The sequence below is a fragment of the Parasteatoda tepidariorum genome, chromosome 5 (genome assembly GCF_982258835.1).
Source record: "Parasteatoda tepidariorum strain Cologne lab strain chromosome 5, Ptep-v5.0, whole genome shotgun sequence".
NCBI classification, from domain to species: Eukaryota; Metazoa; Arthropoda; class Arachnida; order Araneae; family Theridiidae; genus Parasteatoda; species Parasteatoda tepidariorum.
In genome coordinates this window covers 79,169,702-79,195,154 of record NC_141759.1, presented here as the reverse complement: position 1 = coordinate 79,195,154, position 25,453 = coordinate 79,169,702, and the positions used below count along the sequence as shown (strand labels likewise).

The window sequence follows — 25,453 nt, the reverse complement described above, 5'->3', positions numbered from 1 at the left end:
AATAAAAATTTAAAAAGATTTGGTAACAGGTATGATATGAACTAAGGAACTAAAAAAGGGTATGCCTATAAAGTTAAAAAGTTACAGAAAATTGTAATTGAAAGAAAAAAATATTTTACAAACATAAAACTTATTTTTGTTCTCTTTTAAAACAAATTTTAAAAAATTAATTTCATATCAGTGATTAAAATTTAAATTGATTTTTAATAAACAAAACATACATGATTGATCACACAAGTTCAAAAATAAATTTCAAAATTTTTATACTACACTTGTAATATATATATATTGTAATTCCAGCAATATAAAATGTGAGCAATAAAACTTTACATAAATGTGCAGTTATCACACATTACATGTGCAATTCCATCACACTTTTAATGATAAAAATTCTCACAGAGCAGTTAGCCACAATTCTTGCCTTCAATTGCAAAGAATTTTAATCAACGGAGAATCTAAGAAGCTTATTAGTTATGCAGAGGCAGGCTGAAGTATCATAAATATGAGAAATACATTTAAACTAATATTTTATTAATAAGAAACTAAAAAAGGATTTCTAGATAAAAATTATAACACCTTTTATACTTTTAAATAAGAAAATAATATATATAACGAGAAGTTCTAATTTAAAATAAGAGTGCACAAGCTATAAATCCTTGTCTTCCAACAAAAAAAAAATGGAAAAATTGATTTCAATAAACTTTAAGAACACTGACAATATAACTGTAAATTTCACACAAAAAATGCAGGTACTTACATCAAATGTTAAAACAATTAAATCTCAACATAACCTTGATCTATTAAAAAATTAATGATAGTAACTTCTATTCTAACCATTAAAAAATATATATATATAAAGAAATTTCTACAAAGAAAGTGGGAAATGTGCAGTTCAAAAGGGGAAAAAAATGCCAAATTCAAATGTTTTTTAATACAAAAATATTATAAGCATTGTCATTTAATTTTTAAGTTTTTTTTTTTCTGGTTACATAAAAGAATGATTCTTTGCAGCTAATAAAGGCAAACGTTTTTCAGGTTGTGCACTCCTAAGTTAAAAAATAAAATTGATTTTTTTGCTGTGAAAATAATACACTCCAAAGATTCTACAAAAATTTGGAGAGGGGGATAGTCGGATACCATAATAAAATTTACATATTTAAACAAATAATAAAAATTTATTTATTCCTCTTCTAATAAAAAGTAATCAATCCTTTGAAATTATAAACTATAAGTAAAAATAAAATCATTCACTTCATATTCAACAGAAGAAAAAAAATTCAGATTAACAAGAGAACATATTCAGTAAACAATAAATAATAACCTGCAAAATAGGATAACATTATGATACCATTCAAATACAACCTAATATAATACCATTATTTCAAACCTTTACTTACCATAACAGCAGGGACGCACAATCATTCTTGCTAGTGGACCACAGTAACTAGAGAATACCATATAGTAAGCCAACATAAGTAATTATAAAAATGTAAGGTGTGTTAAGACTGTTTGAAATAATATGATTGACTACTTAATTATAGCTGATTCTTTTTTCTTTTTTTTTACTCAGGTGTAAAATATTTAATAAAGATAAACCAAATCACATATTTCTATAAGTTTACGTTATAGATTTCAGTTATAGTTAGACAGATATTAAAAAAAAAGGAAGTCAAAAATAATTTTCACTTTAAAAGTTAACTTTAAAGCTAAGTATTCAAAAAACAAAATTTTTTATTAAGTATACAAATGAAGTATCAAATTTGTGTGAAGGTTATGATTGAAACTTTGAAATTATAAAATCACATTTTGCAGCAAACAATGATCCAAATAAAAAAAATTGTTACAATCAAGCACTCAGAAAAATCTAAACTAGATCAGGAACTTAATGTTACAGAGCTAGAGCATGGTTATAAAAAAGATGTCTTACTTTTTTCATATCTTTATTAATACTTATTAATATTAAAGACAGTTCAGAGGCCAAATTAAATGGCTTTAAGGGTCACTGGCCGGAAGTTGTGCATCCCTGTTAACAGCCTGCCCCTGACCACTGACAAACAAAACAAAAATACTCATTGTTTAGTGACTAGCTTCATTCTAAATGGCAAGGAAGAAAAAAAAATAAGATTGTCATTGAACATGCAGGACATGACAAATTTGCACACTTCTCCCTCATGCTTTGCTTTTTTTTTTCTGTTCCATTTATTTCTTTTTAAAAAAAAGTAACTTTGAGCTAAAAAGTTTGACAAAAATTGACACCAACCACTCCATATATTTACAAGGGGGGGACAAAGAGTTCATTTGCTCGAAGGGTGTTAAGGTGGCTAAGTGTGTGATAATTAATGTCTCTCACAGTGGTTCTTTGGCAAAAAGAAAAAAATATTGTCAGGAGTTTCAAGAATCAGTTAGGGTTCTTCCTCATCTGGATTATCTGAATCCAGAAACTCCACATGCGTGAAAGGGAAATGACCAACTTTATCTTTCAACTCTCCTTCCCACTGTCCGTTTATGTTCATTTTTGTGACTTTAATTATATCTCCAACCTGAAATAAAAAATTAAATTAGACAAAACATATTTAAAAGAGAAATTCTGTCAAAAAATATAATTTTTTGAATGACAGTGCATTAGATCTGGATGTAGGAATTTTGACTTAAGCACTAATATTTAAATTACTAATATTAATTAATTACTTATTAATTAATTAATTAATACTTAAATTTATTAAATGCACTATTACAGGGTTAAGTTATTAAGTTCAGAAAAAAATTCCTCTAGACTGTTCCAAGTATTTCAGGAAAATTTCAATGCAAATCCATACCATATTTATCTAAAGCATGCGATTTTTCATTGTTTGAAAACTGGGATTTTTTTTTTTTTTTTTTGGTAATATTAAATAGATTTTGTGAGCAAAACAATATTATCGAATGAGGATGAAAACATGGAATTTTTGCAACAAATAATTGTAATAGATGTCAGAATTATTTAAATCAAATCTCAATAATTGATTACTGTTAGGGACAGTTCTAAGGCTAATTATTTTCTAGGTAAAAGTCAGGAATTTTTAAGGTTTTTGTAAAAAAGCACAACTTTCCCCTACTATTCACAGCTTTTTAAAGTCAAAATAAATTTTCCTGAAAATTTCAAGTTTTTCCTCACCTGGAACACTATTAAAAAAGAATCAAATATTAAAAGACAAAAGAATCTATTATAAAAAAATGAAAAAATCTATCATTAAAGACATAAATAACAAAAAACTTCAGACTATTATAAAGATCAATTTATTATTAATTGATTAAACCAACCATCTGAAAGAAGATCATTAATTCCACTACTTACAAAGAAAACCAAATTGAGTGAATAGTTAGAAATCAATCTATAGTTATGCTTTGCTGTAGCACTTTTAACAATAATAAACATTTAGTAGATATTCTAAAAGTTACATTTTTTGAAAACACTGAAATAAGCATTATTATATATAATTATAAAAAGACTAACAGCTTGACTTTAAAAAAATGATAAGAATAATCTCTTTGAACCTAGTCAGTAGTAGCCAGGATAAATATCCCCCGATTTTTATGAAATTTCCCTTATTTTTGTAACCAGTGGCACAAATTTTATCATTTATTTTTCAACTATGCTTTATTCTTTATCATTCTTTATTCTTTACAAATCAGTTGTACTTGTTATTGAAGTTGAAATAAATCAGTTGAAAAAATTCTCCTCTCCTTTTTTTGGGACACAAGAAAATATGAAATAAATAAAAACAAATCAAGAAATTCTACGATTAATTGTCAAAAGTTTGCTGTAATTCTGCAGTTGGAACTAAAAAATCTGTATTAAATTCTTGTTGGTTCATACGAGTACTTAAAACTTTTCCATTTGTTTATAAAATTGACCAACAGAAAGTAAAAAAATTTAAAATTTTGTTCAGAGTAATATTTATTTTTCAGGATTTTTTTTAAAGCAACATTAAAAAAAAGCAGCAGTTAATATAAATCACAATTTTCAAAATTTCTAGAACATAAGAGAGATGTGATGGTAATTATTAATTTTAACATATAACTTACATATTAATTCTTTCAAAATGGATAGAGGAAGAGATTTTTCTCCCTCATAAAAATTCAATTAATAAATTTGGAAATCCTAATTTAAAAAAGTTACTGCACATTACTAAGTTTTTTTAAAATTAGAAAAAGATAAACATATATTACAATTTAAATTTGAGTTTAAAAAATTTAACAGTAAAACATCAATTATCTATAGTATATTAGGACAACGATGACTTCATTTAATCAATGTTCCAAACAATTAAGGTTCATTACTATGACCATCCACTTTCAATGATAACCGTAAAAATCAATAGTACTTTTTTTCTTTTTGTAATAAAAGCACTTTTTCTTTACACGGCAAATTTCGAAATGATTTTTAAATCACTTTTACACATTTACTTAGTGTGAATCCATAACATTTATCTGAATTTTACTAAATGAAAGAAAATAATAAACCAGAACCACAACCAGAGATAGTGATATCACATCAAGAAAACTTTTTTGATTTGAAATCACCTGTTGTAGAACAATTAAATGAAAGATTTTTGACACTTTACCATAATTCATTTGATATCATGGTATATTGCAATTCATAAAAATGTTATTGTTAAGCTATATAAGTCTTCATTTCAATGCATTAAACTGTGTAAGGTTTATCATTACCAGGACTGAAAATTAAAAAAATTCTTAGACCTGATATTTTTGTTTCATATAAAAAAAAAGACTAAACAAAAATCTTAATTTAAGATTTTTTTGAATTTTTTTTCTTCCTTTTTACATACATTTATCAAAACTCAAGTACTTAAAAATTTTTAGCAGATATTGTTAAAATTAGAAAATTATTACTAACTAATAAAGCAAAAAATAAAATTGCAGCTGTTTTTGTGATTGTGTAAAGAAAACTACTTATTGCATCAGTTAAGTATGAAATGAAGAATAAGTTGATTCAGATCAGGAAACAAAAAATAAATAAAAAATTTTACAAAATCAGCAATTTTACACAACTTTTCACAGAAAAGTCTTTTCTCATCTATGTACAAAAACTACATGCTTAGTAAGTTTTTAGAAGAAATTTTTTTTTTCCGCATAGAATTGTTTTTTAATAGCATAGAACTAAATTGATTTACTTGAAGTATGTTTATTAAATAACAAGTTATTTTACACATACAGATGCAGAAGTTAAAATTTCCCACATCGTTTTAATCCACATTTAGTCTTTTTTTATTACTATTTACTCTATTTTGAATATCAAATATTACGCTATTATTTACTAAAAGTCGGATTTTTTACGATAAATGTATAACTTTCTTTAAAAAAACTACTTAATTAATCGAAGTAAAAACCATCACAATCAACACAATTTTGACAACCTGTAACTAGTTTTCAGCTACTACTTTCATAAAAAATTTGGCTCTCTGATGTCAATAAAAGATTAAAAAGTCGTTTTTGAACTGCTCTAAATTGGTGAACTTTTTATCACAGAGAAAGTTGTCCGGTAAATATGGTGAACCTCACATTTTAATTCAGCCAACTTGTTTGCCACAATCAATGAAACATACGATCGATCGTTATCATGAAGAAAAATTGGTCCCTCTACATTTAACCATTGCGCTGAACGATGCTTATTGTCATAAGGGATCTATTTTTCATCACAGTTAATATTTTGGTTCAAGAATGCTCTCTTATTTCTTAGAAGCAAACAACTGCCGATTTAGGACTTTGCCAATGATTGAGAGGTAGCTTGATACCATTACTGTATTAAATCCTAATTCTTATGCAACTTTTCAACCGTAATGCAAGGAATAGATTTCATAAGGGCTCGCGATAGAGAATCATAAAACTTTGACTAGTCTTTTGCGTGGTTCATTTTCAAGATTTTCCTCTCCATCTTCAAATTTTTTAAACAAACGTTGAAGTGTCCATTCATTAACAGTAGCTTTACTAAATGCAGCACTAATGTTTTAGTTTCAAACAGCTACTCAGCCCCCAAGACCATTTTTGAATTCATAAAAAAATAACAGGTAAATTGCGAGAATTCATGTTTAGAAATTAATCTTTACAACAATACAAAATAAATAATGCATAAAACTTTAAGTATGATAAGAAAGAGCAAATAATTAGTATTAGAATAATATTTAATTTTTATACAATTCATAAACATTTATCAAAAAAATTATTAACAAAGTTACTTTTAAAAAAATCCGACAATTCATATGCAACAACCTCATAATAATTTACATACATTATCCTCTCATTGTTTCTCGGGATAAAACCTTTAATAAGAATGAAATAAAACTTTATAAAAATTGCAACCTTAGAAATATATTTATAAAATATCCAAATAAAAAAAGTTATTTGAATCAAGGATTTTTTAAGAAAAAAGATTTAATACAAGTGATTAAATAATAATATTAACCATGCTCTTAAATATAGCTAAGAGATACAGAGCTGTTTTATTTCTCACTCATTCAATATTTTTTTTTAGATAACTTTTTTTTTTTTTGAAAAACTTTAAAAGCAAATAAGATTTAAAAGTTAAAAATAAATTCTAAATTAATTTTGATTGAAGCAGATTTTGTAAGAAGGGTTCAAATAATCAAGGTAGTTTCACTCCTTATTTCTAAACTAATTACCCAAGACATTTAATTAGTGGAGGACAAAAAATTAAAAAAAAAGTTACAAAATAACGTATCTTACCTCTAACTTTAAAGCTGTCTTGTCATAAGCATTAGGTACTCTAGCTTGTTTAACTCTTGCTAATGCTGGTAGCATTCTCTGATGAAATAAAAAGGAGAAAAGAAATCAGTTTAAAAAATATCTATATATCAAGCCTTAAAAAGATTTTCTTTTTCAAACCTTTATATTTCTAGTGAAATAAGGACACTAGGACGGAGTAACTTAAAGAAACTAATCATTTAAAGAAAAGAAAAAACAAATGATTTTATTAAATTAAAATGCAAACTGTGCATGTGATTGGTAATCCCCAAATTTTTAATGACATTTTAATAATTTGCACTTTTTCAATGATCAAGAATGTGATTAAGAAGTCAGTGATATTTCAGACTTAAAATTGTATGAACCTTTGTCGGGCTTATACTAATCCTGATGTGAGATTTCTAGAAAAAACCTGTAACTATAAATAGCGAAACCTGCTTTAAAAATAAGAAAGAAAATGATTGATATATTATTTCTATGGAAATGGTGATTTATTTTTCACAAATTACATTCATAGGGTATAACCTTAAAATCATTTCAATATCAATCCCAATTTTTGATTTTAATTTGTAAATAACCTTGATACAATTTATACAGGGAGATACACTATTAATAGACTCAATGGATAGCAAAACGTTTTAAATAGTGTCATAAAATTGTGTCTTTTCTAGACAAATTGAGATCAGTAATGTGTAATTCAGAGTAAATAAAAGGATTGTAGATTTCCACAAATATGAAGAATTAAATTTTCAGACTTCAAAAGAGAGAAAATAAACACAGTGGAAGGAAGAAAATTAGCTAACATACAAATCTAAGATGGTAAGGTACTTAATTGCAAATGGTTATACTATCAAGCTAGGGGAACAACAAACCAAAATAACCAAAAGAAAAACATAATTCATGCTGGTTTAAAAAAAATTTGAATCTAAAAGTAATATTTTATAGACCTTAAAAGGAAACAATTTAATATATAATATAGAGATAGATTTACTTATATAAATATAATTACAGCTAGTATACCAATAAAATTTTAGACTTTTGATAGTTTACCAAAAGTTGTCTTAATTTGAAGTTTTATTGTGCACTTGATTTAGAATTATCAGTATAAAAGGTGAAGATTAAGATTTATAATGATTAATAAAAACTTCAACTTTAAAAATTTCTAAAAACAAATCATAGATATGAAATTATGAATTGCATTAAAATATTTTAAAAATACCAAAAAGGTTTGAAATTTAAACTACGAAATTTTAACTGCATGTACTTTATTTTTTAAAGGTAAATAATAATAAATAAACTTAAAAATTAGCATTAAAAAAGTGAGGTAACATTCATGAACATTAGGTATAAAATTCACATCAGAAATATTAAGAAACATTAAATTGACTAGATAAATTAAAATTAATTTTCAGCTTTAAAATTTCTGATAAAATTTGGAAACATAAATCATATTTATTTAATATCCACTTTTCTTAAGAATTTGGCAAGGTTAGAAAAAAGTTTGTGTACAAAAGTAGGCAAGTACTTTTATGCCCTTAAATACTTAAAAAATACATTGGAATCAATAACTTACTTGCCTTGATAGCTAGGTCAGATGCATAAATAAGTAAGAGTCAGAATTTTCTGTTTCATAAATTGAAATAGCTTCTTAATTTTTAAATTTATCGACTTAGGTGTGTATTCATTTGATTCGGCGTTAGAAAAATTCCCCGGAAGCATATCACTTCCCTAAATAGCAACGAGTATATTTTTCTGTTATGTATTTATTTTCAGTCAATTAAATTTTTTAAAAAGTCAAGACACCACAGTCCAATATTTAAATTGTAAATAAGTATTTCAATTTTTTTTAATATTTTGTACATGTTTCATAGCATTGTCTGGTGGTTGGGCCGCGTGTTAGCGAATTTCCCTTTTTAAATCTGGAAATCCCTTTGCGAACACAAATTCCCAAACAAGCGGTAAATGGCTGAGGATGAATGACGTAACATTATGAGAATCTATCAGCGAATGCCAGATGGCCCCTAAGTTTAGGACCATGTTATTGAAAAGTTTAATCTGTAAACATAGATCTGTGAAATAACTTAAATTCTGCTATATACTTAATTTGTATAAATAAGCAAAAATGATGTCATCTATAAGAACTTATTTTATTAGATTGTCTTCAGTAATAATCTAAGTAGTGTCAAATAATTACTTATTTAGATTCATTTTGTTAACTAGTCTTAAGAGATAGTTTAAATAGTGTTGAATAATGAGGAACCTGCATGCTTTTTTTTAATGTTTTAAAATGAAACATCATGCCCTTTTATAAAGATAGACACCAATTTCAGACCGGTGCGATAACTAGTTATTTTGTTACTAATAGTTAAAACCGCTCGACTAGCCCCGCCCCCTAAATAGCTGCTAGGTTTCCCATCCGCTCTGATGATGTCACAGTATAGTACAACCACGACTCCCATCATGTTGTGAAACTGTGAAAGCATATGCAGCGCCAAGTATAAATTCTTAAAAATGGCTCCAAGCAAAAACTACAAGTGTTGCATTGTACCATGTGCAATAGTTCTACGTTAAACACGCCAAATAAATTATTTTTTAGTGTACCAAAAGGAGGAAAAAGACATATTTGGTGCAAAGTCGTCAAAACGCTATGAAAAAAATACTCACAAATTGTCTGTAACTACTGCATTATACCACCTTGTTCTAGGAGGTGATGATTATACTGTTTCTAAGACTATTTTAGAATAACTTACTTAATTATAATTTAATTTTATAAGATTTTTTTTTCTGATTAATAAGCTTCTCTGAATGAATAATTCATTATACTGAATTAAAATGTTTATGAAATGCTGTTCAGATCACTTTCTTTCTTTCTCTTTTTAAAGTGAAAGGATTTTATTCTTAGAGAAAAGTGGTGTACAGGTTCTTTTTTTTAAAGTTAAAAAGTAATTTTATCTAGAAGAAAAAATTATCAAAGTTAAAATAAAAAATGATAGGGGTTTAGCATTATTTATGTTTCTTCAAAAAAAAAAAAATCAAGAAAATATTTTAGAAGTTAATAATAAAGAATTTTTTGAAAAATTTTATTTACCTAAAAACTTATAATTCCAGGTCATATACCATTCATTCCATTCCTTCTAATTGGGATCAACTCATTAAATAAAAAACTTTCAAAACAGTTCAGACTTTTGTATATAGACAAATATAAATAAAAATAAATCAGTATAAATAAAGAAAAATAAATTTATTTCACAAGTTATTGAAAAAAAAAGTAGTTTTGACATTTATTTTTCGTTCAATTTTATTTCATTATGCTGAAAGGTGCCCACAAAAATTTTCTCAAGGGGGAGGATGCAACTGATATACACTACATATATATATTTAAAATATATATATGATATAAACATGAAAGAAATACAATTTTTTAAAAATGCAGTTCAAATTAAAACGCCTTTGTAACACATTTCTAGATAGGAAGATTTGGGTTAACTCCTCTCGTTCGCTGAGTTATTATACTTTGACATCATAAGCAAACCCCGCCCCGTTTTGTGTCACATGAAGTTAATTTCGTTTTGGGCTAATTTTAAGATAAGTTTTTTTTAATATTCGAGTCCGTTTTTCAAATTCTGAATTGATTTTAGAGAGTTTTAAGATATAGACTAGTTAAAATAATCAACATTCTGTGATTACCCAACGCTTGCAGGTTCCTCATTAGTTATGTGTTAAGTATTTTTTCAGAATAATTTTGTATTTGTATAGAAATAAAAACTAATATATGAAGTAATCATTTAAATTTATTGTTGATCATATCTAAAAAGTCTGCAGAAAATATTTAAATATAAATGGTGCAGTGGTGCCACATACTGTCATGCTCTTTATTTGTGACATAGCTTGCCTTTTTTGATGCATATTATGCTATGCTCAAGTTACGGCTTAAGAGGTGCGTGAGAAAGCAGAAATTATAATTTTAATATTTCTGCCGTCTTATCATGCTAAAATATCCCTAATTCATATCAATAGTGGTTTCTGTAATTTAATGGATGCCAGACAAATTTTAAATTACTAAACTTCAATACATAAAGAACATTAAAAATATCTAGGACATCTCTTGAAAAAAATTAAAATTGAAATTAAAGTACTTCTTTGCAGGTAACAACTATTTATGGTATTTTAAAAAGATAGTTTCTTTGAAATTGACATCATTTTTTTCTTCGTAAATGTTAAGTTACAAATAAACTAAATTATAAAAAGAACTCACTTCTCATCTTATTTCTGTCAGTTGTGATACAAGGGGCTTATTAAAACTAGTTATAGATATTAAAATCTTTGTTAAGGAAACAAATTCAATGCACCAAAACTGATTTTGGGAGACAAATTTACATTCCAATGCAATTTTTCTTTCAAAAGCAATCACACATCAATTTATGAACAATTCTTTCAAAACACATATCAGAACTTAGATAAGTGCTAAATTTAGTGAAGGGAAACTCATTACTTTAATAAACTGCAAACTGGCATGCTTTTTTTTTTAATAAAAACATACTTGTGAATGATTAATAAGACTAAACTATGTTAGAAGCAGTGCAAACAGGCATCTTACTTGTATATTAGGAGTATTATACCGTGTTGGATCTGTCGAAGATCGTTGTGTTTGTCCAGAAGTAGGGGGTTGACTATTTTGTACACCATCAGGTAAAAAATTATCATCCACCTAAGCAAAAAATATAATTAAAATTTTGGGTTTAATCATAGATTAGAAACAAGCGAATACAATAATCAAATGCAACAAACTAGATATTCTAAATCAGAAGTTTTTAATGTGCGATAGGGAAACTCCACAATTCATGTTCATATTTTCAAAATCCAACAGATGGCGCTCTGAGCAGCAATTTAAAGTTGATTGCTATATAGAATCCTCTCTGACATTGTATCATAATATTATTCCTTTTTGTTTTTACATATATTTTCTGTTAAAGGCATTTTGTAACGAATTGAACCCAAGGATCATCTAATAGTTCACTATTAATATAAATCCTATGGAAGATGTTCAGTTGGTGTGGGGCGGTCATGCTAACGTTCAGAGGTGGTCCTAAAAAGTTTTATATTTCATTCCTATGCTAAATTCTTTATTGATGGTCATAAAAATTCAACGTAGTTTCTCATACTCAAAAATATATTCCTCACTCTTTTAAAAGAAATTTTTAATATAAAACATGAGAAACGTGATGGCTCAAGGCAAGGGATAGAGCGTTCACCTTCTAATGAGGTGAACCGGGTTCGAGTGCCACAATGGCTGGTCGATACGAATTCTGCATCTGGCTTGCACTGACCACAGTGCTGACGTGAAATATCCTCAGTAGTAGACGGATCATGGGTTGAAGTCCCCTTGCCGCCAGGTTAACCGTGGGAGGTTCTCTTGGTGTTCCTCTCTATGAAATACAAATGCGAGTAAGTTTAAACAAAAAGTCCTACACAAAGGCAAATTTCTCCTAATACTTGATACAGGAGTTCCCTTGTCTTCTGGATTGGGTTCAAAATTAGAAGGCTACGTAGTTGAACATTAATAGTCCTAAACCCAAAAATTGGGCCGGCTGGTTAACAACAATTATAAAATATAAAACATGAGAAAAATTTGAGACATGTGATTTATATCTACTGTTCTAAATAATACCAGAGTTGTTCTCTTATAAGGAAATGGAAAAAAACAGTAACCAGGTAAAATTCAAATATGTATCGTGCTCAAAAGAATTAAACACTCAGTTGCAAACTAATTCTAAAACTGGTCGAAAATACCATTACCTTTTCAATGTATGGGACAGGTATAGATCCAGTTTGTCCTAAACTGTTTTTAGCTGTCCACCACTGATCTTCATCTTTTGAAATTACAGTAAGTATTTCTCCTTTTTTGAATGGTAAGTCATCAGGATCTCCCTAAAAAGTACACAAACAAGAAAGGTATGAAAAAAGTTACAATGTTTGCAGCACAATTAATTGAGACATTAATTTTAAAAAGAAAAATACTTTACAGAAAAGTCAAATTTCTAAATTTCTAGTAATTCAAGGATGAGTTTGGTAAAAAATCAAAAAAGATGAAAATAGAATAATGAAAACTTATGTGATGAACATATTTTTGAAAAATTGTAAAAATACCTGAAATTTGTGCAAGAAAAAATTGCAAATAGGAAGAATATTATCAACGTTATAATTAAATATATCGATGCACGTTCTTTTTTTTTATTCAGGGGTAGCAGCAAAGTTTTTTAAAATTTTAGGGTAATTTTATGAACTTTTTTCAAAAAATTTCAGGTAAATTTTAGGGGTAATATATTATTTTGCTAGGATAAAAACAGATCACACGGTAGTTTATTACATAACTGAAGATTATTACAATTCATCCACACATATCATAAATAATTGCAAGCCATAAAATAAAGCTCTGAAATTTATTAAGTCAAGAATGAAATCTCTAAAGTGTAAAAATGAAATTTCAACTTTACATATTACCTATCAGAAACTAAGTGCATAATTCAGGAACAGGCAAAAGTGAGAATAAATCACGAGAAAAAATAAATTAACACCAACTTGGATTTTTAATTAATTCTAACCTTCTTAATCAAAACTTTATTATTACCCTTTACCTCACTTTATTAAGAAAAACTATTGTGTGATATTATTAGATTTCAAATCAGCAATTTATATTAGAAGTTAGAGAAAAACAAATTAATCATGATCATTTTTCTAATATATTCTTGATATGATTTGTGAGATTCTTTTAATGCCCTCAATAGTGTTGTGGTGATCTTCAACACCCCTCCATAATTTCAAATGGTATCTTTGATTAGTCTAAGAGACATAATAGTATTCTCATGGTGACTCACATTAAGCATTGATTTATCGAAAAACCTCTCTCAGGATCAGAATTCCCATGTGGCAAAATTAAAACAGTTTTAATTAATGTAGTTAAATTCTTATATTTTAGATTATTGCTTTTTTATATATATTTAGCCTATAACTCTAATTTTTTAGGAACACCAACAAAATTTTATCAGACTTTTAGGAATTTTAGGGTTTGCACATAGTTTTAGGAATTTTATGAATTTTAGGGGGAATGCGACCCCTGTTTATTATATATATAATTGTAAGAATATAAATCTCAGTGTGTGATTGTTAAATTTTGTTAATATAGATCTCGCTGGGATGTTTTTAAATTACATGAATATAAATAGGCTATGTGTAAAATCTCATGAGAACAGAACACGGTGTGTAATATTTGAACTCTGTGAATAAGTATTACAATGTGGACTTTTAAATAGTGTGAATTCGAATCGCAAAGTGTGAGCGATCCGAAATTTTTTTTTTTTCTTCTTAAATTGTGTGAATAAGAATCTTGATATGAGATTTTTAAATCACATGAATAAGTATCGCGATGAGTAATTTTAAATCTAGTGAATACAAATAGTGATAGGCAATTTTAAATCACGTGAATAGGAGTGGCACTGTGTTGCGTGAATAATTTTAAATCACGTTTACATAGAAGAAACTTTTCTTCTGAGGGGGGAATAGAACTCGAAAAAGCAGAACTTTCTTGATAAAGAGAACATTTTCCTTTTATTAAATTGAGGGGGGGGGGACGAAATTCCGTCTTAAAGCGGAAAAAAAATTAATCCATGCTAATTAGAAAGAATTGAGTGGTACTAATTAAACTGTCTTTACTTTCTGTAGTGAAATTAAAAATAACTTTTGTAACGAAACTTTTTCAAAAATTAAAATAGCACACAAGAAAAACAATTAAGACTAATTTGTTTACACCTGATCCTGAAGAAAACAACGTAAGAAATATAAATTAAAGAATTATAAACTTTTTTAAATACAGTTTCAGGTGATTTAAAAGTCATTTAACAAAGTTTTTTTCTAGCATTAATTTTAATTCAGTGTTAATTTTAAAAAAAATTTTAATGAAGATTTTCCTTCAAACTACAATCTTGCTTAGTTATGAGGAATCATTCTTAAGCACTTTGTAGGTTCAGAATTTATAGTTTTGCTAAAAATTATTCTCCTGAAGCTATTTAAAACAAAACAAAAAAAGAAACATGCAAATGTATGAAAAATAGTAGATAATTTAATGGTGGGAACAGCTTTTACTATTTACGTCTATAATAATGTGTAGAATTTGTGTATATATAGATATATATATGCACACACACATTATATATATATAACACTTGTTGGATTCTACACGTAAGAATCAAAGGGGCTTATAGCTGAAGGTGATATAAAATATTTTTATAAAATTTACTTATTATAATGTATGTGTTCCATAAACATAAAAGTTTAGCAATTTTAAAATGTTTTTTTTTTCATTCTCTTTCAAATTATGCCTTGTTAACAAAACTGATATAGATAGAAAATAACTTTGGGAGGGAAATATATCCAAATTCCTCTTAATTTTCAGATAATTATGACAACAATGATATAGTAAGTAATGCACATTGTGAATGCAAAAATATATTATAACAGCTAATGTAACAAAAACAACCATTATTACAAGTTACATAATGGCACTGTAACTTAAAAGATATTTCCATATCTCGAAATTTCAGAAGTTCGATTTTTGATTTCTTAAAGTAAAATTTGATTATAGAAATAGCGTGAATAATTTTTGTTTCTATTTGCTAACATCATATACTATTAAAATAATTATAAGGCAATATTAAACTGCATAGTTCTTTTTTAGACATGAACTAAAATCATGAAAGATATGCTTGAAAAATTAAAGTACACAAACTACAACATTAAAAATAATAATTCACAACCTAAACTGCATATAAAATTTAGAAAATTTATCGAACAGGACAGTAATAACTATTTTATAAATTTACTCTAAAAGTACAAATACTTACACTTCCATCAAAATCATATTTAGCTCTAACTTTTTCAAGTTTTTTAGGAGCCTAAAATAATAAAAAAATCATCATAATTAGAAAAAACAATCAAAATTAATTAAGATTTAGATAAAGGAATAGCATAAAAAGATTAATTGAGGCTTTTTATGTTTATACATATAAATAAACTAAGCAAGAAAGAATGAAAAAAAATTTAAAAAAAGAAATTTAGGGAAAAAAAGGAAATCCTCTTAATTTTTAAAATAAAACTGTAATGCTAAAAATAATATTTTCTAGAAAAAGGTATCCATAAAACGTTAAAAGAAATATAATCTATCAGAAATGCTTTTAAAAATACTGTGTTATCATAAAAACAAAAGATTATATATAAAAGCAATACAAACAGAATACAAATCAATTTTAATTCTCAATGGAAAATTTTAAGATGAGTATCTCAGTTTTCCAACTGCTGAATTAAGAAAAAGTTTTAAAAAAAATAAGTTTAATAAAAATTTGTTGCGTTATAACAAAAACATCGGTAAAAAACCAAGTTTTATAAAAAATAAAAAACTAGATAAAAACCAAAACTAAAATCTTTCTTAATTTTTAAACTAGAAAATTTAACACTAAAAATTTCAACTATGCTTTTTCACATAGCTGTATTTTTAGAAAAAAAAGTGATGATAAAAGTATAAAGTCAAATAGAAGCACTTTTATAAAAATGCTGCGTCTTAATAAAAACACTGATAAAAAGAAAAGTTAATAGAAAAAGGCAAAAGAGAAACAGAAAAAAAATTGTTCTTAGTTTTTAAAATATAACTTTGATGTTGAAAATCACAGTTTTTTATGTTACCTGTTATCTATCTGCCATACAGAGAAAAAAGCAACAATATAAGAATAAGTTTTATCAGTAATGCTCCATTAAAATTGACCAAAATTTTTTTTCACAATTCTTAAAACAAAAAGATGAAGAAAATAAACGACAAAATTGTCTCGCCTGAATGTAATAAAAAATGAAAATCAGCTGTTCAAAACTAGTTGTTCAGTAAACTAATCTAGTGTAAATTAATCAAATTTCACTTTTCCATTTGTCTTCCATAACATAAATTTGCAAGCCCTATGTAAGTTTCAGAACTTAAATATGTGTAGAAACTGCTTCTAATAATGTATAGTAATAAATATGACTTTTGATTATTCTTTATTAAATCTATTCAAATTCCAAACAAAAGTTCCACCTGAATTCATGATGTAAACTAACCCTGAGTCACAGTTCAAAACAAGCTTTACAAGAGAAACACCAGGTTAGATTCCAAAATTTCAATTCACTATGAACATAATTGTTTATCACTTGGATCTAGAGTTAACTAACTTTAACCTGAAGATTTCCCAGTTAGAGTATACGAAGTATGCAAATTTTTCTTTGTTTACGTTTTAGAAAGTTAAACTGTATATATATTAACTGCAGTGAATAATTTTAATGTTTGGTTGCTTTTGTTTCAGGTCCAATGGGGTCATTTCATCACTAGATGTAACTTTAATTTATATCAATTAAATGCTTATAAAAATTGAAATAAAAAAAAAGTTTCTCAAATTAATATTTTTTATTTCCCAAATTATTATTAGCAGTTGTAGCTGCAATTAAATAATTTTTTTCTCAGAGGGAAAAAAAAAACATGGATAATACAGAGTGTGATCACAATAACATATTAGAAAAGTTTTTTTTCTTTTCATATGAATTGTCTAATTGGAATTTTAGGAAATAAGATCCTAAGAAATTTAAATAAACTTTGATTTATTCATTTTTCTGAAGAAAAAAAGCACAAAAAATGCTTGAAAGAAACATAAAATTTAAAAACAAATATAATTTATTAAATGATTAATATAAGTTAATTAGTGAGATGATAGATCTTGCCCAATAAATAAAAAATAGTTCATATAGATGAACAGGCAAAATAATGTGCAATTTATAGACATGAAGATAATGAATGACATTTTAAATGCTTCTAATTCATAAAATAGAACCATTAATATTATATTTTAAATAATTCTGAAATAAATATTCTGTAATCAATACAAATTTTAATCTGAAATAACATTCAAACTATGTAATATGCTGCATCAAATAACTTTCGCGAATCTAGAGTTTTATAATCCTAAAATATCCGTTTAAGTTTTAAACAATAAAAAAACAATTATAAATTATCACTAAAATTAGCTTAGAATGTCTGAATTTTTTTAATGTAATCAAGTAAACCTATAACAGAAATGTAAAACTTTTTTTTTCTTTTTTAATACAATTTCAAAACAAATAGTGAAAACACTTACAGGCCTAATTAATGGAGTAGTATCTAAATAGTGTAATTTGTAGAAATTTAAGAGAGATGGTACATCTGGAAACATTTGATCTCCGATTCTAAATCTCGTCTGATCATCTTGCTGAACTCTGTTGATAATATAATGGCTTACTTTACTGTCTTCTCTGCAATGTGTAAAAAACTCAAGATTAGAAAATGCATAAATATTACAATTAAAACAATGTCATAGTTTTTTATTCAATATTAACTAGTTGATTGTACAAAAATATTCACCCTTAATAAATATTTAGTTTACATGGAATAAAGATATTATTAAAAAACTTGATTTTTCACAATTGAAAGTATACCAGACATAAACTGGCCATCTGATACATTTATGAATTTTATATTCCATGAAAAAATTAAAAAACATATTTATTTATTTTAAATTACACTAATCCAAGGTGCTAAACCAAACCTTTCAACAAAAAATAAGTATTTATCAGGGATCTGTCTCGATTTTTTTTAGAGGTACGTATTTTGTGAAAATTTAGACATAATTTGTGAAACTTAAAAATTATATTAAAAAATCAACACAAAAATATGGTAAAATAAGAAAATATTTTCAAAAATACTTAAATATATTTTGAAAATATGTTAAAAGTATTTTGTGAAACTACCGTTTTTCCTAAAATTGAATTTGGGAAAGTACAACTAAATGGCAGTAAATTTCCCTGGACAGACCCCTGCTTATTAAGCACTTAAAAAATACTTTTAAGCACTATATACATTAACAAAACGCAAAATAACTTTTAAAGACTTTACATAATCATGATAAAATAACTAGTTTCTGACAAAGAACTCTTTTCTTGATTATATCAGCCACCATAAAAAGAACGAGAGATTTTTTAGTTCGAAAAATGAGGGTGGAAAATGAAGCCCTTGAGAATATCTAGCAAAATGCAGCAATTACATATGAGAGTGCTAGAATCTCACCGAACTCAGCTTAGTAGACGCATATGTGAATTTGAAAGTATTTCATAAAACATGTAAAATGATTGCCGTTTTCATATGCTATGGACCGATGATAGACCAAAACGGCTAGTGGTTGAATGAATTGTGAAAACGTCGAATAGAACAATGTGAAAACTAAATGTTGTACCAAAAATCAACATGGTAAAGAAAAAATATCTTTTTCAAAAATAGAATATCAAGCACTTTTAAAAAACACCCAACGAAAAAAGCAACTTTAAGGGCTTTTAAAAAACAAAAATCGAAAATAAGCACCTTTAAGCACTTTTCAAAAATGTTACAAAACCATGTAATCTCACTAGATAAAAAAAAAAATTTTCATTTAAATAATCACTTTAACTTGGTAATAAAGATAAAAGGCTATATATTTCACAATAATAAAACTTTAAACATTAAGATTCAGCAAATGAAATTGATGGTCATACAAATATAAATTTCATGCCACACATGAAAAACAATTATAAGTTTAAAAAATTTTTAATTTCCACTAATAAATATAATTATTAGATTTATTTATAGGTGCAAATAAATTTAATAATCTTATTTAAAAGATTATATAATTATTAAATTACCTAACACAAAGAACAAGGTCTCCATGAATAGTTGCACTATTTCTGACAAGAAAAACACCAGTTTCTATTTCACCCAACAGTATATCAGTTGCTTCCTGCCTTGTCAATGGTCCAAAATACCAGCTGTAAGAATATAATGTATTTTGAAAACCACCAAACAAAATTAAAGGTAAAACACAGTATTATTACAGTATTAAAAACAGCAGATTCCAGTGACTATTGAATTTCAACTAGATATAATTTGGGGATATTTTCTTATCGTGATCTGCAGTGCCAACTTCAAGTGCTAAGGTGTCATAGTAGATTTTAAACTAGCGATTTTTTTCAAAACAAAAACTCATAGATGTTTGTCATAGGGCGACTACGAGTTATACAAAAATGCCAACTGCTCTGCTTTTTGCATTAGTATTAATAAATTGGCAACTAATTAAATAATAAAACTTGTAGAAATATGATAATTATGCCTACTCTTTAAAAGTGCCACCATGCAATAAAGTTGCGTTTCATATGATGCTGCGAGTTTGATATACAGTGGTGAAAAAATTACTTAAAATGGAAAATACTTAACTAAAAATAACTTAAATTTAGCTACCACTCGAAAATAATTTTTTACAAAGTAGAGCAAGTTGGCCTCTCTGGTTATACCTTTTGAGTTAGTCCCTTTCTGTGATGTTTCTTTTAGTTTTTGAGGGCTGCTGCCCGGAAGTTGCCAAGACTTGCAGATTATTTTGCCAGAGATCACGATACGGAAATCTCCCTTATAATTTCGTAGTGGATAACTTTTAAAACCAAAAAAGTTTTAAAAAATCATGCTTTCCATTCTTCTAATTGTTTTTTATATTTCATTTAAATTTCAGTAGTCTTAAATGCCCTTAAAAATATTAAAAAAACATTTTAAAAAATCTAGTTTAAATTATTTGAATTCAACAAGAAAATATGTTTTATTATCCATTAAAATGAAAATACTTAAATATTCCTAATGATAAAACTAGTAAACAAATCAAAAAAAATTTCTACCAAACAAAATACTACACAAATTAAAACTTTTTAGAAGGTAATATAGTTATAAAATATATTTATGAACATTATTTCCTGTTTGAATCAAACTAAATCTCTTTTAGGCAGCAGATAAAATATTCAATTAATTTTAATGTTTCATCCTGTTACAAAAAATAATTATATGTAAATACTCCCACTAAAATATTTTCAGGCAGTGATGTGTTTTCCCAAAAATCATTAAAATAGATTTAATTATACAATTATACTAAATGTGGTTCAGGTGACAAGTAACACTGTCATCCAAGAAAATCATAGCTTCATAAAGATAAATGAAAATCATAGCTTCATAAAGATAAATGAAGTCCTTGAAAAGCTCAAAGTAACTGAATATAATCATGTGATTTAATGATTATTCCATTTTCATAATAATACAAGCCCTTAGCATGCAAAAGCAGTCTAAACAGTCTCTGATCTACTACCAGCTTGAGGAATGCTTTAAAATTTGACTCCATACTGAAGAGGCATAGCTAAGGTTTGCAGCACCCATGGACAATCTCAGTTTTTGTTTTCCCTTGCAATACAGTGTAGGACTTCATAAAATTTTACAATGAATAAGATTTTTCAACTTTACATAATACAGTAGAGAACCGATTATCCGGAACGATCGGGACCATTCCGGATATCTGATTTTTCCGGTTTTCAGAATCGCTACAAAAAGCTTTTTTTTTATTGTCAAACTCAACTGAAAAATATATATATATTTAGAATAATTTTAAAAAACTCATATTTCTTTTGACATTGTAGAAACTAATGATTATTTTTAAAATGAGTGTAAACATCTTTTAAAAAAGAAAGAATTCTGAAATCTTTTGAGGAAAAAGTTTTTTTTTTTTTTTTTTTTTTAAAAACTGTAGGAAAATGTATTGAATTTCGTTCCGGTTTTCTGATTTCCGGATAAGAAGTTCTGTACTGTAATATTGTTTTTTAAGATAACGCATCTCGATAACTTCATAAATTTCTCTCAGTTTTAGTTTAAAATTTATTGATGGATATTACAAACATAACTGCTATAATGCTTAGATGGTTTTCATTACATTTATTGTCTTTGATTGATTGATCAAAAATAATTTAAAAAAAAAAAAATTTAAGGCAAACTACAATTTTGTTCTATTTTTATATAAATTTAATAAGTATTTGAAGAGGCTATGTGGCCTCCAAATAGGAAATGAAACTGAGGATCTTTAAAGGAAAAAACATTTTATTTTGGAATTAATTTTTAATTATTTTTTTATTTTTCTTAAATATGGTACCTGGAGTTTCAACAAAATGAAGTATAATGTATGTATTGGTGTTCTAGACTATATTTTGTTGAATTAATTTAGCGAAGTCAAATTTTACAAAACTATTTACTGAGAAAAACTTATAAAAAATTGTTTATTTTCTTCGTGAATTTTTCATTTTTCTTGTTAGTAATACCATTCAGTGGTGCAATCGGTGGTAACACTCACAACTCTAAGTATGCATTATTGGTCTCAGTGAATAAGCACAGGCAATAAGCCTGAGCATGTTAAATAAGTACCTAAAAGTAAGTTTTCCACACACACTCTTACAATTGTGGATCGAGAAATGTTGAATTTAATTACAATTTCAGAAATTCTATGTTGTTTCAACTATTACTATTTCGGGTTCTAAGTTAAGTCATACACAACAATAAGACATATGTCTTGGGCTTCGAATGAAAGCCCTTTCAATGTACTGGCTACTTAAACTTAATACAATGCAAATGCCATCTGAATATTGCTGTTCTATGATTTTTGGCATGTCAGTGGGAGCAATCAAGGATTTAAAAATAAAAGAAAAATACACATAAGTAATTCATAGAGCAAAAGTAACAGGTGATATTAAGTGGTATACCAATTTTTTTACTTTGGTCAACTGTAATTTAGATTCAGTACAATTCTTATATCAGATCCAGATAAAATCGACTGTGATAGCAAAGAATTCATTGCCCGGTTTAAGTTCTTTTAGTAAATAAAGAATATATTACGTTATAACTTGCCCAGAAATGGATGTAAATTTAATTCTTTAAGAATTTTTTTTCTGTGATGCATTTTTAACTTTCTTTCAGACTACTGTAAGGTTTACCATTTTGCTTCAAAAACTTAATGAGATTTAAGTCTGATAACTAGCATATGAATAAGTATTCAATATTTTTATTGAGAAAATTTAGAACTTACAGGTTTAAGGTCAATAGTGGTCTGGACCATTAAAATTTGACTTAGCAAACTATAAAATAAATTAACAGTAGTCTCCCGGGATCAGCAGTTAATGTTAAAAGTGGTAATCTGTTTCTGTTCTTGGTTTCATGTCTAGTTTGTGTTATCTTATATATTTCTTCATAATAGTTAAGATCACACATTTTCTGTAGCATATATTTTAATTAAAATTGTCTTCATTAACTTCTTATTAAAAAAAAAATCTAATAAAAGCGTGCAAACAGAGAGTAACCTTATAGTTATGGATCAGTGTATAACTAAATTTCTATCAGACTGTGCATAGATTAATTTTATTACAGAAAATGTGTAGGATTACTTATTTTTTACTTAATATATAGGGTGACCTGGGGTAATTCCTGATCAAAAAACGCAAACATCTATTTTGTGAAAAAACTATTCAAAATAGAATTTTAATATTTACTGGAAGTTTGAGGCTATATGTGATGAGTCCTATGCCAACTTTTGTTTGAAAATCTAATTAGAATTTAGAAGATTTTAAATTTTTAGTGATCAGGAATTACACCTGGTGTTGATCATTTCTAGGGTAATTCCTGATCACTTCTGGGGTAATTACTGATCAGCAGTTTTAATTGTAAAGGGGCTGTTTGAAAATAATTATATAATGGTAATTAACAAATAAGACATCAAGATAAAAAAATAAACCAAAAAGATATGTTTAAGCAGCTAATAAAACGATTTATTTAAAAGCAAGAAGAACGATTAACGCTTTAAAGTTTCAAAAATTTTTGCATCGTGCCATACATTTTAGGCAATCAGCCAACTCATTCTCATGTTCTTTTGAAATATAAGAGAGTTCCCACATGGGTTACTTTTTCTAGATTTTTTAACTTCATTAAGGGAAAGTGTAAAGTTAAGTAAGGTATGCCAACAGCTCTCACACTGAAATTTTAATTTTCAATCATTAAAAGAAATTCACTAATTTTGTTTTCTAGAAGCTTAGTATCCTTTTTAGGCTTATAATTTCTCATCATATTTATGCAAGGCTAATTTATAAACTTAAAAATTATTTTAACATTTATACTAGGCTAATTTAAAATTAAAAATTATTCTAACGATGTACACACATAAAATTAAGATAGAAGCAAGGTAAGACAAACCAGAAATGGTGTAAATCAGAATACAGTCTTGTATACAGTTAAAAACAAATTTTGTTCAAAACAAAAATTCCACTTAATAAATATGCACTGTTATTTAAGAAAAGACAATTAGCTATTTATAAGCTATTTTATATACTATTTATAAGAAGAAATTACAATGATCAGGAATTACCCCAGTGATCAATAATTACCCCATCTGTAGGGGGCAACATTTGATATAGTTTCCTATAATCAATTATAAAGTTTACAGTTGATGTGAAACAATGAAACAAAAGCTTACACTACTTTTATATCAAATAAAAAGAAAGTAACTCAAAATATTTATTATTAAGAGAATGAGGGGAATCTTTGCAGAAATATGCACATTTTGAAACCCATCGTTGAAATAGAAAATACAGAAAGCAGTTTAAAAGATACTTATTCTGTTAGATTAAACAAAAAATAATTATTAAGTAAATGTAGTTATACTTTAGTAAAGTGTACAAGCATTCTTGTCCAAGTCTCAAATTTAAAAAAAAAAATTTTTTTAAAATAAAACTTAAGTGATCATTATTTACCCCAGAAACAAAGTGATCGTGAATTACCCCGGGTCACCCTATATATATATTTTTTGCAAACACATTTCATGGTAATTATGCTCCTCGTGAAGGAAAGAAATTGACACCAACAAATTGTACTTAATGATAGACTTCTATGAAAAACGTGGTATATTCCTCCTCTACCATAATTACTAGTTGCCAGCTTAATAAACATAGGCATACAACTTAATTTCCCATTCAACAATCGGTAATAACAGAAATAAATTCAATACTTGTTTTAGAGAAACCACTAACATTATGTACTAGTTTTATTAGTTAAAATGCGTGAATAATTTTCATATATAAATCAAATTTTTATGAATTCATAAATGTACAATTTTTTTCCATTACCATTGATGTAAATAACATGACTAAATAACATATTGATTATACTACGTAGTTTAACTAACCGGGTATAATAGATAATGTCTATTCATTAATAAAAAGAAAATAATATAAACCTGCATTTTAAATTTATTTTATACTTAAAAAAAAGCTGTGGACAAATGTTGATGAAATGTGTCAAGTTAAGCTAAAATTGTAGTTTAATTTTAGAAACAGGCAAATGATTTCACAATTTAGATGATTTAGATAGTTGAAATTAATATATAAATCCTAAATCCAATTTTAAAATATTTTAAAAAACAATTTAGGCTTATGTCTAGGTTTTTCCTAATCCATGAAAAAAGAAACCGGTTAGTCACATTCCCGAAATACCATAGGTGCATCATTCCCATCATTAAAACAAACCTGTGTTTATCATAGGGATCAAAGCTTGCAGCCATCTTGATAAGAATTTATTTTGTTATTTAGATCCTTTTTAGAGAAATTTTGACACTTTGACAGGTTTGTAATATTTAATAAATAAAAAACCATATGACCAACGCCTTTCCTTTACGGCAGACGTCTATTAGATGATTGCCAGATTTTTCGAACTATACTT

At 26.6% G+C, this 25,453-nt stretch overlaps 1 protein-coding gene across 1 annotated transcript; it reads right to left on the bottom strand.

The window, feature by feature from the left end:
- Positions 1-1,174: 1,174 nt before the first annotated feature.
- Crk (Crk proto-oncogene, adaptor protein) lies at positions 1,175-25,453 on the bottom strand. Its single transcript, XM_016062878.5, has 8 exons — positions 25,261-25,453; positions 19,540-19,662; positions 17,967-18,120; positions 15,660-15,710; positions 12,559-12,690; positions 11,360-11,470; positions 6,745-6,822; positions 1,175-2,540 (listed from the first exon to the last, which is right to left on the bottom strand). The coding sequence occupies exons 1-8, from the start codon at positions 25,293-25,295 to the stop codon at positions 2,403-2,405; spliced, it is 822 nt and encodes a 273-aa protein (XP_015918364.1). The 5' UTR covers positions 25,296-25,453; the 3' UTR covers positions 1,175-2,402.